Source organism: Convolutriloba macropyga, chromosome 7 (assembly GCF_964194025.1).
Source record: "Convolutriloba macropyga chromosome 7, txConMacr16.3, whole genome shotgun sequence".
Lineage (NCBI taxonomy): Eukaryota > Metazoa > Xenacoelomorpha > Acoela > Convolutidae > Convolutriloba > Convolutriloba macropyga.
The window spans coordinates 39,607,656-39,621,895 of NC_134474.1; the positions used below are offsets into that span (position 1 = coordinate 39,607,656).

The following is a 14,240-nucleotide window of genomic DNA, read 5'->3' on the forward strand; positions in this document are numbered from 1 at the left end:
TTCAAAACGATTGATTCATCTTGAATTAAGAAAAGATAATAGTGAATTTACGACCAGTTGGTAAGCAAAAAAAAGTTTATCTACTTCATCTTCCTGTTCTTTGAGACTTTCTTCTTAGGAGCAGTTCTACATTTCAGCACCGTTTGATATAGCAGGGAAACAATTACCCATAAAACTGATATAAAAGTTATAATTAAAGCTGCTATTACTGCCCATGCCTTCCATAATGGCATTATGTTTGAACTGTTCATATCGAATGAAACTATACCTCGTTTCGCTACAAGGCCGTCAATAATTCTCTCCAGATTTGCCACAGAATCTTTTTCCATTTCATATCGAAGCCCGTCAACATTTCGTAAGTATTCCGTATATTTCGAATAAATTTGTTCAATGGAATCTAGAATTTCTCTTTCGGAAGGCAGTGAACTTATAATAGTTCCAATTTTGTTTCTAGCGAGAGCTCGAGCTCCGAAGAATTGATCTCTAATCTGAGGACATCCAATAAATATTTTGTTATTTGAGACTCCTTCGAAGAGAGAAGCTGCGCCGCAGTGAGTCAGGAAAACTTTGCTAAAGAGAAAAGAATTTAAAGATACGGCCATGTTGAATAAAAACGGTGTTGCAAAAAACTCCAAAAACTAAAATTACTTGGCAGATAGCTGCTTTTGGCTAGTATATATACTCGCACATGTAACCTTTTTCCGTTCCTGGGATTAAAGATTAGGGTTATAATCGTCGTTGAATTAAATTAGCTGCCTCAAAATTGGGGTAATCGGTCAGTAATATCCATGCTAGGACATTTTGCAACAACATGACAACTAGTGACGAGATTTCACCACTATTATCCGAGGCTATGGTCACTAGATACATAATAATAATAATTTTGCTTGTGCTAATCTGCGATTTGGCTTTTTAATCCGCAACTATTGCAACGACTTAACATTTTTGATTCTGCTGTATTTTGTCCTAAGATGACATAATTTACTTCTCAACCCCTTCATCTGTATTTTTTTTTGTTTTTGAACATCAGTACTAAAAAGAACTGACTAGAGGAACAACGGGGGAACAACGGTTTTTTCGCCGAAAAAACAAGGGAGACAATTTTGGTAATGAATCATTGCTTCCTTTTAGGTCATTGACCTATTCCACGTGTATTAAAATCGCGTTGCAAAAAGTGTCCGTCCCCCCCCCCCCCCCGTTGTTCCTCTAGTCAGTTCTTTTTACTACTAACATCTTCATTATAAAAAATCTTTGGTCCTCAAATCAAATTTATTATTTTCACAAAACCCTTCAATGCTAAGATCGCCCATATTTGGTAGCCATTATCCTCTGTGAACTTCACTAGTTTCCAAATTGAAAAGTAGTGACGCATATGGAACTTAGTGAGGAAATATTGGCAAAATAGGATCAAATCTCAGAAACAGCTCTTCGCCAAGTAATGTATTTACTAGAAATTTCTGCAGTGGTTAGAAACAAATTCTGGATGAACTTGAAAGGGAGCTGTTTATTATTCAATAGTCTAGTTTGATCGAATTTTTAAAAAAGAACAGGAATATCCATAGTTACTAGAACTGAAGTTCCTGTCAACTGAACCATATTCAAACAGCCTGTTCTCATTATTCTCCTTTGCAAATTGCTGCAATTGGTAGAAAAAGTGTCCGTTCACAAAAATGAGTGCATGAAAAAAGGGTGTCTGGCTGACGCTCTTTGGTCACAAGGGTACCTTTTTACTGATTGGTAGCTATGATTAGAACATTATTAAGACTAAGTCGATGAAATGAAGAGGTAAACTTACACTTTGCTCAAACTCAGTATCTCTTTTTGCGGTTGCTTATTGCGAATAAACAGCCTTTTACTGTCAAACGTTCCGTCGTACTTCTGAGCATTATAAGCTGAATGAGCCCAGATGACATTATAATATTGCTGTTTCAAGAGCGCGTCTCTCATAATTTCAAACTGCCCGTCACTGAAAGAGGCTACAGTTCCCAGAGCAATATAAAGAATATCACGGTTACTTTGATCGATGAAGCTGCTAAGATCATTTCCGAGGTTGTGGAGAGCTGGAGGTGCGATAGGTTGCAGGCCTGCAATTGAGAATTTCCCAGGTACATCTTCAAATGGGAAAAGCGGTGGACCTAAAATTATCGAAAAACCAGCTGAACTCATTTATATGACAGTCTTGCGTACTGGGGTCATGTTATGGCAATGTTAATTAAATTTCGTCGTAATATTGCATTTTTTCTGTTCATTGCTTTCTAAGTAAAACTTTATCAGCTGGTGTATCTTTCAGAGAATACTCTAATGAGGTATGGTAAGGTTTACAGAAATTATTGAAACGGGCTGAACTCAATTGAAATTATGAAAAATCACTGAGTGCTTAACTTGTCATTGTTAAACAAAGTAGCGTCTTATTATTGTAACTTTTCACCATCTCCCGCTAGTATCATAGTACAACTCTATAGCCAGCTGTATATCGCGAGGAATAATTGTTGTGGCTTGATAATATTTCCCTCTCTAGTTTTTGTGAGCGTATGAAATCGTACCAACATTTGCCAGATATTACACATATATGAAAGTACTACTCATTAATGGTTTCAAAAAACGGATTTCAATTACTACCTGCAAGAGCAAGCGATGGGAAACTATTAAAAACATGGGCATAGTCTTGATATTCCTTGTTGAATCCTTTCTCCTTCAACATCAGGTTGAAAGTGGCGACCGCTTCGTGCTTGTAGAGCCAGAAATACACCATGATCTGGGTCCTCAACACCAGACTGAACATCTGGCGAATCCATCGAGGGGCATCAGGTGCCAAGTCAAAGTAGTCCAGTCCAAATATGCCCACATCTGTTTCCAATCCAGCTTCAAACTGCGCAGGGTGGGGCATCACAATTGACCACAAAGTGGCATAGGGTATTTTGTGTTGCTCGGCTATTATACTCACATAAGCACTCGCAATCTCAGCTATGATTAGATCAGGTTTGTCTTTTCTCACAAGGGATTCAACTGCAGGAATTGCGTAAATAATTGGCCCTAAATCCAACATATAAAGCAGCATTTTCGGTATCAAAACCCAAACTAAAAGCTCTCATCGGACCCAACTGGAGCACAGTTGAGCCCAAATTTGAGCGAACTTCTGTATAGACGATGATGACCAGATGCATTTCGGTTCAGTTAACATCTTTACGTTTTTAATAGCCGCGAAGCGGTAGCGGCTATTATTGGGGACATCCTGGTTTTTCTTTTACAATTCAAAGAATTTGAATTGTCTTGGGGCGCTGTCTTTTTTAAAGATCTGTTCACACATTTCCATGATTTTTGAAGTAGTGATTTTGGTCACTCCGAAACAAAGAATTGGGGCGAAAAAGCGAGTGCTTTTGCGGCGTGAATTTTTTCGATCCAATTTAAAAGTAAAGTGAGAAAACTTGATGAGATTATTTTCTAAATGGTTTTCCAAATCCATTCATAGTTTAGGCCTAGTTTTTTGTTAGAACCAAATTTTCATTTCTAGCTAGTGATTTTTTGTTCACATGCGGCATTTTGACATTGATTTTCCGTTTTTTTTCTTTGTTTTATCTGATTTTATTTAATGGTTTTCCCAAATCACTCATAGTCCGTTCTAGGTCTAGTTTTTGCTTAGTCATTGAAAATTCTTTGAATTTACGTCAGGACTTGTCGTGCTATGTTTGTTAATTCGTCGTCTCCAGTGATAATTTCTTAAATGATTTCTGAACTCGCTTATTGAACTTCAAATTTTTACGAATATTTACTTGTTAAAGGTCAATAGTGTGCATCTAAGTAGTGCCAAACGTACATGCCCTAATTATTGAGTATTAGTCTTCTTTTTGTTCCGAATATTAATTTTGGAAAAGCTCCATTAGAGCTTTTTCCTTATAGAGCGAGGGTATGTGTCTCATAAAAATGGCAATCCGAATCTAACCCAAAAAGTCTCGTGGTCTATTAATGGACTGGTGGTCTATCTGTCTATCTTATTTCTTTAGTTGTTTCATTTCATGGAAGGCCACAAGCGTATATAGCGGCTATTTCCGGCAATCTGCCGGCTTTATTTCAATGTTTGATCGTTAAATTTTAAGTGTCATAACCGGACAACAGAACACTCCATTATTAAATAGGCGACCGACAGACTACAGAGTAGATATCACAAAGACTTGCTTGATCTGATCTAATAATGGAAAAATTGCAAAAGTTAAGATCATTCTAAGACAAAGAGTACGAAATGCGTTAGCAAAGATTATTGTCACATGGCGATTCAACACTATATCTGTTCAACTTACAGCATTTGAAAACTCATTATTGAATGTTTCGAGTAAGAAGCTTTTAAACCAGATGATTTTTATGTCAATTTATAGGAGCATAAAAATGAAATTTAGGAGTGTTAAAAATTAGGAATCCATCCAACTGTTTCACTCAAAATTAAAAATTGCCAACCTTCATATGCCTTTTGTAAAATTCAGTTCTTTGGTACTTGACACAGAAATTTATGAAATACTTTAATGATCGAACTGTGACTCAATATATTTTCTTTTCTATCGATGTAAATTCACTGCTCAGTTTTAAAACCAAAAAGTAGAAAAAAGGAATACGTTTTTACAAGAATTTCGAAAGTTTTTATTACGTTCATTCCGCTCTATTGAGAAAGATGAAAAATGATGTCAAAAAGATGTTTGGTGCCATCATTTTTCCGCCAATCGAAAAAACTGCGTTTTAAATTTTGATGAAATGCTCATTTGAGGATATCGAACCTGGATAAACTGGTTTACTATTTCGAAATTTGGCAAATTGCTTTGCATTAGACGAGCTGGAACGCTTTGCGCGCGCTCAATACTTATACGGACTGCCATTCTGACGGCTGTTTGAATTTATCAGGGAAAAACCGTTTTTGCATTTTTGAAGAAGTAATGACGTTTGAGCAGCTCTGACTGGTTGTCAGTCTGAGCAGCAACTTCTTGAACAGTCAATTCCCTGCTCTCTTAAATCCCTCTTTTGCAGTGGTTGGTTGCGTCTAGTTGTACGTGGTTGGTTGTTGTAGTCGTAGGTGACAGTGGTGGTATTCATCTGTTCAATGGGTGGTCTGTTTGTGTTTTCGTTGTCTCTCTTGTGGCGTTCAGGAAGCAAATTGGGGAGCTTGCGGACGAGATCTATGAAGTATTTTTTTGGTCTTTGCACTTTTGGTAGAGGGCGACTTGGTGGACTTGGCTATGACAACGACATCACCTATCATTCGCCTGACGACTGAGAGGAGTGCTGGAGAGTCTTTCACAGTGAGGGGTGTGTTGAGGGCTGCTCGCTCCTGGTTTATTTTGCAGCCAGCGTAGCTGGCAGCATGGTCCCCTGTCAGCTGGCATCCTTTGGGGTATCTCTGGGGACAGTACAGTCAGCTAGTTTGTCATTACCACCACATCTGATGCATTGGGCTTCTTGGGAACAGTCATTCGTCCTCTATGCAAAGCCTTGCCATTGATAGCATTGGATCACCACGTCACGTCCGGTAAAAGAAGAGGGCTTGGTTGGTTTCGACTCTTCAAATCTGGAATGGGTGGGTTCAATCATCAGGCCGCGACTGATCATGATTGTCGTTGTGGTCTCGCATCTCGTGAAGGCTCTCACTAGCTCAGTCGGCTATTGCATGGCTGGACTTCTGATGCGCTGTAGGCTCATCTTCGCAGGTTAGGTTTTGTTGATGGCTGCTCTGACTTCGTCCAAGTTCATGTCCAGTCCTACTCCAATTATCACAAAGCTATGATCCTTAGCAGACTTGGCGCTGATCTCTCGATCTGTGGGAGACAAAGCTTACGGACATACGCTTTTGATAGCGTAGAGAGCGTTCTCGAACACAGTGTCGGTTAGTTTTGGCCTCTTTGCGGCGGAAGTTGTAGTTGTCATCTTGCAGCTGCTGTGTTATAAAAAATTACTATTTATAAGGTCTATGAAAAACCATTTTTGCATTTTTGTTGTTCTCTAAAAAAAGCTTAGATCAGATAAGCAATTACTCCACGATAAATTGTGAAGTGAAGTTCACTATTTCAACCCTCCAATTTTACTAGGACTTGTTCATTTTGAATTCGAAAATTACACCATAAGTTGTTTCAAAAATCAAAATGCAAAATCAGCTTAAAAAAATACTTTGGTTTTCGTCAAGAAAATATTTTTTTTTAAGTTTGACTTTTAAATAGGAAATAGGTTTGATTTACGAAGATACCTGCCGAATTAAAGCTGAATTGGTTTCTTGTGGTTTTGGTTTTTTAAATTATCTGCTTTCAGTCAGTTCTCGAAAAGCTGCAATTGTCTGATATATTTCGGAAGAATCAAATTCTTCTATCTCGAAATGACGCTTTCAAATACTTTCACGTTTTCTAAATTTGCGAACCTCGAAAGGTTCTTCTTACGCCTAATTAGACCACCTCTTCCATGAGTAGAAATGGAGTTCACCAAAACAGGGTGCGCTGGAAACAACCAATTACTATTTCCGTCTAAGATTAGGATCCATTGTGTTTTGTAACTTCCGTGTACGTCAAAAATTAATAGGGTAAGACTTTCAGAAATTTTTCGTAGGACGGATGCGCATTAGTATCTGGCGGTCGATTCTTTTAGCATTCTAAAACTTCTAGAATTTGCGCTAGTCATATTTACCCTCATTCAAATCTGGACATGATCTTATTTGATGTACTTACCCATACTAATATTCCTCTGAAACTCGGCAAAAGTTGCATTTTTGAGTGCATTATAGAAGTACCACACTCCAGTGTCATAAAAATCAACACCCAATTTCTCTGCAGTTGATTTGCACTGTGACCCAATCACAAATGTGACCCTGTATTTGTTTGTTGCCGACGGATGGTGAAGTAAAGAGTAAGCTAGAGGAGTCAACCCGGAAAGATGTGAATCACATCCCGAAACAAGCGCTACGTGAACAGGCTGTGAACTCTTTCCATTACTCGCTTGCTTCAACTTCTGGTTAACAGTATTCGCACTTAATGTATATTTAAACAAATTACAGCTAATTAAAAGTAACATAAATTTAGGGGCCATAATTATGCACTTTGTCGCTTACCCATGACATCTACTCGTAACTTATTCTTCAAGTCAATACTGCTTATTTTAGATCTAATTCGAAATCACACTTCAGATTATAGAGTTAACCAAGTAAGTTCAAACGTTCGTCAGTTTAGCTATTACTAACCAAAGTATTGTCTAAGCTGAATAATCCAGCAATTACTTAATTGACCTTTGAGCGCAAACTCAGAAATTGATATGAACATTTGTTAACATTCTCAGGTTTATCGGATTGAACGAAATCAAATTCACCACCAAGGCCATTTAATTGTCAATTCGTCAGCAAAATTTTTCTTTTCAAATGGAAACAAAATTTGATCTGAAAAACTCCAAAATTGAGAGGATTATCTAAAATAGAGTATCACCAAAATCCAATGCTCAAACTTTTGCAAACGAACGTCACGTAGACCAACATTTTTGGTCCAATACGTTTAAGAAAAATACTTAAGGAGTTTTAGGGAATACTTAAGTTTTAGGAGTTTAAATCATTAAAAACTAATTAATTTGTAACATAACTGGGTTATGTAGGAGGAAAAATGCTCTCACAAACGAGAATTTCACCGGAAACAACTTTTATTTGAAATTTTGGTTGTGATCGTCTTTAATTTATTTTTGCTGAAACCAAAAAGTAATTCACATTGTGCCTGAGTTAGTTTACCAAATTAGTTAAGTTCCCCAATTAAATACCCAGTGACCATTATTTTACCATAAAAAATGTTTGAGCAAAGTTTTTAAAGAATGGCCCTTCGTTGGGTGTCCTTTGCCATTTGATTGAAAATGCCCAAAAATATTCATCTTAAAATATTTGTCGAGATTCAGCCAAAGAAAAAATCTTCTCGACTAATAGCTGCTCTTTACAGTTTTCCCTCTTTCAGTTTGTCAATGAAGCGAGACTTGAATGACTGTTGGTACTTAGAACAATTCTAAGCAGTACTGAACTGTCCACAAGTTTGATATAAAACGCATGGCTGCGAACTAATACTTTTTGGCTTAGGAAGAAATTGAGACCTCGCCCTGAAATAATAACGAAAACGCGCGTGCCATTTAACACAGTTACTGATAGATTACTAGAGAGAAGCCGCGACTGATTGCCAGGACCTCAAATTTGATTTAAACGAGCATAAATAAGATTCACATGAGTTATTGTTCCGACCCCACTTGTGGGGTGGGGGAGGGGGTGTGATACCTATGGATACATAAAAATATATCGAAACCCTTATGTGTACTAAATTATAAATTACCCTCTATTTTAATATTTATATCATGCGTTTTATAACTAAGGTTATGATGACTTTTATTATTCACATATAACTATATTCCCGCTAGTCTACTAAATTATTTCATAGTTTGTTCATACTATTTTATGTTAAGTAATCATAATCTCGAATAATCTCCTGAATTCAAGTTGTCTTTGTAATCTCTCTTCATTTACTCAAGCTCAAATTAATCTGGATTCGCCTTGCGATTCCATCTAGTAAATTTAGTAAAACACACATAAATCAGGATTCGCCTTGCGATTCCACAATAGATTTAATATAGTGTAATCACACTACTCATCCATTTCACATAGCGAGCCTAAGCTATAACAGGTATAACAGGGGGCTATATACTCAAATGGGTTTTTTCAGTCAATTTTGGCCGATCGATATATATTCATCGTAGAGAAATGCGAGTGGTATCATTAAAAAGCTCGTCCAGCGTAGAATTCCGAATTAATTTTTTTTTGGTTTTATTCGAGGAGTTATCGAAGCTATAACATGGCGCAGTCAGCAATAAATGACAATGGCAAATCTCCACTCGGAATTCAACCTTTTTGGGAGAAAGCAACTCTAGAACCCCCTCTTCGATGGGAGTATTGGAGAACACAACTTAAACTCGCGATTCTTGCTCGTGAAGGGATTATAGTGGATCTTCTCTTGGTCGACCCTCCAGAGCATGTTATTCTACCTCCTGAACCCGCCTACGAAGATGCGGTTGAAAATCCCACAGCACAATCGGAACGTGATCGACGTACTCGTAATGAACAGGCAAAGACGGCATGGAAAAACAACTGCATGCGCATTGAGGCTATAGGTGTACTATGCGGAGACAAACCCTGGAAAATTTGTGATCGGAAAGCCTCCTCGTTGATGTATTTGAGTCTTGGAACGGAAGGCCGACGAGTCCTCAATTCAAAGAATTCGACTACCAATTTAGACGAAATTTCAACAAGGAATCTCTGGGATATCCTAAACAAAATTTTCATTCGAGTTCATAATATAACTTTTGATCGGTATCTCTTTCTCACGCGAAAACAGCAGAAGGGGGAACCAATAGAAAAATTCTACGGTCATCTCAAAGAACTTTCCGAAAACTTTGATCTAGGAGAAAAAAGAGCTTTCAAAAGAAACGGTAGAACCCGATAAAGCTTTGGCAATTGCAATCAATATCGAAATGGGTACTCTCAATCAACTTAAAATGACTGCAAGTAAATCCGAACTCAATTCCACAGTTAATCAAGTACAACGGATGCGCATCGCAGATGCTACCCCCTTCTCAAATATGAACACCACTGCACGAAAAAAGCCTACGACTTGTCACTTTTGTGGAATGAATTGGACTTCAGAACATCGAAATAAATGTCCTGCACGTGGGAAGAAATGCAATAACTGGCATTGAAAATCATTTTGCTAAAGTTTGTCGCAAACCCAAGGATCCTAGCTCATACCCGAAACCTAGACCCCGGGTCAACAATGTCGAAAATGAAGATCAGACTGATAACGTTAATCAAATTTCGGAAGATTTCAACCCTGATTTGAATCAAATTATTCTTCGGATGAGGATAACTGCGTTGCATCAGTATCTTCAACAGACTCTACAACTTCTATAGAAGCAATTAATCTCCCTGTGGTATTCGGAAATACAGCAACAATGTTTTGGTGGATTCGGGCAGCGTTTGCACGATATTAAATGAAACGCTGGCAAACGGCATCATTTCCCAAGACTCAAATTCAAAGTGGATACGCGAGGCAGTTCCCAAACAATTGAAAATTTTCTCTAATGAACTCATTCAAACGCTAGGTATTCTCCAAACGTCAATTCAAAGCAACAATTGGTACGCGAATGCAATCGAAATTCAAGTAGTGACAGATGGTCACCGTTCGCTGTTGGGTAGAGATCTGTTCCCTGCCCTTGGACTTTCAATACAACAATCTAACAGCCCGAATACAATTAATTAATCAGGTAGAACAGGGATACTGTCCAATCAAAAAAGAAATTGCAACCGATTTTCCTGATTTAACCTCCAGAATTTGTAAGTCAAAATTACATACAGTTCGCTCAAAATTTCATAAACATTATACCCCATCACATCAAAAAGGTCGGCGTGTTCCTATAAATCTGTTACAAAAAGTATCTGATGAACTGAAGAAACTCTCAGATCAAGGACATATCGAAAAGTTACAGGAATGCTCTGATAAAAATTTTATTTCACCAATCGTAATCACAGTTAAAAAAGACAAATCAGTTAAATTAGCCCCTGAGTCCAAAGTTTTGAATACAGCCATTCATGAAAATAAGTACCAAATGCAGAACATAGACAGCCTTATCGATTCTATTTCACAGCACACCAACGATTCCAATCCAGGTGATATGTATATTTTTCAACAATTAATCTAAAATACGCATAAAGCCAACTACAATTGCATCCGGAGACCTCTCGCCACTGTAATTTCAATATTATATGTGGTGATTCGACTGGTACGCATCGTTTTAAAACGGGGTTTTATGGTCTTATCGATATGCCGGTGGAGTTTCAAAAGGCCATGGACTACACATTGGTTGGTTTGACCAATACATATTGCTTTCTTGACGACATACTTATAGTTAGCAAAGGGAGTAAGGAATCACACATCCAATACGACTACAAATGCTTACAAAAACTTGACGCCGATAATCTCAGAATAAACTTAAGTAAATGTCATTTTGCAAAACACCAGATAAACTGGCTAGGTTTCACATTTTCCAAAAATGGTGTTAAACCTATAGAATCGAAAACAGCAGCAATAGCAGAAATCAAGGCTCCAAAAACATTAAAACAACTACGATCATTCTTGGGTAGTGTTCATCATCTAAGAAAATTCATTCCCCATTTGGCAAAAATTTGTCACCCTCTTCGACCCCTATTAAAGAAAAATGAAAAATTTCTCTGGACAGGAAATCACCAAACTCATTTCGAACATATTAAAACTACAATTGCAAATGCTACGAAAATACTCATTTAAATCCGACCTTGGAAACGCAGGTCAAATGCGATGCATCTCGCCAAGGTCTAGGCGCTGCGCTTAAACAATTGGATAGTGAAGGGTAGAAAACGGTAGCTTTTGCATCTCGTTTCCTTAATAGCAATGAAGAACGTTACAGTATCAATGAACTCGAGTTGCTTGGCGTGGTTTGGGCCATCGAATACTTTAAATATTATCTTTTTGGGAAAAAAACTTTACAGTATTGACCGATCACAGAGCACTTCTTTCAGTTTTAAAATCTCATCGTTCAGATAAATCCATAATAGTCGATTAACCCGGTGGATAGATCGTTTGCTACCTTTTGATTTTAATATAGAACATATCCCTGGCACTAGAATGGGATTAGTTGATTACATTTTGCGCCAACCAAATCAGAAAGCAAAAAGCATCACTCAATATGATGAGGAATTCATGGTAGCTACAATTTCCCGCATTCGCGACGCCATTACAACCTAATTTAGTCACTCAAATAAAATTCCATTCCAAAAGCGGCCCCATACTAGCAAAAGTCAATTTTAAGTAAACAAGACGCGCGTCCACTCTTGCAAAATTGCTAAAAGCAGCGCACATACTCCAAATGCCTCAAATAACTCACTACTCTAGCAAAAGTGAATAATTACAATCCAAAATTCATTTCCAACCTCAATTGTCACGCGAATCACTGGCTCAAAATTAATACTGTATCCGCTCCGCAAATCCAATCAAAAAATTTAAAGCTCAATTCCACCACCAAAACTAGCAATAAAGTAAATCATATCATAATGTCTGCTAATGATTCCGCTCAAAACAATCCCTCAACTTCACCGCAAACTCCCCGAGTCACCTTCAGAGCACAATCCACGCCAAATACAAACACTAGTGCAAGCATCAACAATACCCGGGCCTCTTCATCACCCAAACACCGAGACATTGAGCTATCCCGGGAGATTTTTGAAAATAACCTGAATCAACTCTTCACGAAGTCCTTCCTCGCAGTCCTCAACAGTAAGGATGCTGTTCTAAAGGAAATCAGGGACTGTGTAATGCAAGACGACGAGGCTAGATGTAAAGAGGTCAGCCACTACATCCACTCTTTCTGGAAGGACCTCCACGTTAAGTCCGGATGCCTTTGCGTCGACGAACGCGTCGCGACTCCGAACTCGATCAAAGATGCCGTACTCGAGTCCATTCATATGACGCATCCAGGAAGCTGGGGGATGATCTCCTTATCCCAATATGCATGGTGGCCCTACATGCATAGGGAAATTCTTGCTAAAACTTCCGATTGTGTTCCGTGTACAGATATTGGTAAGAACCTCAAACCTATCATCCTTAAATCTAAGTGGCATCCACATAAATTATGTCAAGAACCTAATGAGGAAATTCAAATTGACTTTGGAGGTCCAATATTGAATGAAAAAGATAAAGAAATCAACTTTCTAACATGTATCGATCGTTATTCAAAGTATCCCACAGATGAGATTTTTGAAAAGGCTAACGGAACCAATGCAGTAAAATTTCTCCGAGAATATGCATATAATCATGGGATTCCACGAACAATACGTTTAGATCAAGCCACCTGTCTCGTAGGTAAACAAGTTACAAGTTATTGCAATGAAAACAATATTGACATTCTCGACGCTCCTGTAGGTGATCATAGGGCTATTGGATTAGTGGAGCGAATGATTCAAACAATAAAAAGGCGTCTATCCTGCATGAAAGCTGAGAATGAAGAAACCTTTGCCACTTCTACTTCAATTAAACGGATTATTTCAGATCTTTGTCTAAAAAAACAGAAAACCACAAAGATAACACCGTTCGAAGCTCATTTTGTTTGCCCGGCAAAAACGCCTTTAAAGAATATTAGTACTGTTCCTTCGAGTCAATCTTATGAAAAAATTATTAACCACTACTTAGATGCCGACACGGTCCTCGCAGATGACTTCCTCGACGCGTTGGGCTGGGTCAATCCCGATAGTAGCGATTTGGAGATTGAGAAAAATATGTGTCGGGCACAACAGGACGCAGGCCGCCGCTATCGTGACTCCGATAACAAGGAATCCCGATTCATAATCCATCCAAAAATTTTGAACCCCATTCCCAGGACTGAGGCATCTTTAAACATCAAACTTGCCCGAAAACTGCCAAACAAGAAGAGAGCAAAACGACAACTCGCTGGCTTGTACGAAGTTCTCAAACCTGGATCCTATGTGACCAAATCTTCTCCAACGACAACAATCATCAACGAACCAGGACGAGCACCTGTAAAAGTTCGGGATAGTGATTTGGCAAAGTTTGGCACTAAAGCGCAGCGTGCCACTAATCTGTGGACTAACGCAGAGCGCAGACCCGCACCGTTTGAACAAACAACAGAAAAAAAATAACTAAGCATAGCAATGATTTGAAAAAACAGAAGAGGGGAGAAATCAAAATACGTCACCGACAACGAGACACCACATCAGTAGTTTCATCCGTCAATTCCAACGTCACCCAAGCTTTAACCGTGCGCAAACCCACAAAGCCACAACCTAAACGTAGACGAACCACAGCCCCTCCGAACGAACCCAGTGAAAGTGCATCTCAAGATCAACCTGGACCTTCATCAGTACCCGCTTCGCCAGTACGACACCTCAAGAACAACCCGAATCGTCACTGGGATCAGATACTCCATCACAGAACGAAGGGCGGAAGAGAAACCGACCCCAATTCTACGGATTTACGGAGGCAGACATTTCCCCGACTACTTCACTGACATCTTCTCACCCCTCCAAAAGAAACGCAAGCCGAAAAAACAATGCAAGCAAAATTTAGCCACCGAAGAATCGGTAGTTGCCTTAATTCAAAGTGCTGAACAAATTGAGTTCCGTCTCCACCAAGGACCGACATTATTATTGGTCAAGTATC

General features: G+C 38.6%; 1 protein-coding gene across 2 annotated transcripts; it reads right to left on the reverse strand.

The window, feature by feature from the left end:
• On the reverse strand, positions 1–7,344 carry LOC142342858 (NDP-glycosyltransferase YjiC-like). 2 transcript variants are annotated; one of them, XM_075394490.1, is made up of 4 exons: positions 6,693–7,344; positions 2,620–3,033; positions 1,796–2,084; positions 1–570 (listed from the first exon to the last, which is right to left on the reverse strand). In XM_075394490.1, the coding sequence occupies exons 1-4, from the start codon at positions 7,048–7,050 to the stop codon at positions 81–83; spliced, it is 1,551 nt and encodes a 516-aa protein (XP_075250605.1). In that variant the 5' UTR covers positions 7,051–7,344; the 3' UTR covers positions 1–80. The 2 variants fall into 2 exon arrangements, with proteins under 2 accessions (XP_075250605.1, XP_075250604.1); XM_075394489.1 differs by having other exon boundaries at positions 1,796–2,135; positions 6,693–7,342.
• Positions 7,345–14,240: the final 6,896 nt, after the last annotated feature.

What these genes read in the sequence shown, in the direction of transcription:
- LOC142342858 (XM_075394489.1), bottom strand. Translation starts at nt 7,050, where the DNA reads ATGGCCCCTAAATTTATGTTACTTTTAATTAGCTGTAATTTGTTTAAA. An exon ending in TCAGAGGAATATTAGTATGG is followed by an intron (nt 3,034 to 6,692) that starts GTAAGTACATCA and finishes TGTTGGATTTAG; the next exon opens with GGCCAATTATTTACGCAATT. An exon ending in CCCATCGCTTGCTCTTGCAG is followed by an intron (nt 2,136 to 2,619) that starts GTAGTAATTGAA and finishes CGATAATTTTAG; the next exon opens with GTCCACCGCTTTTCCCATTT.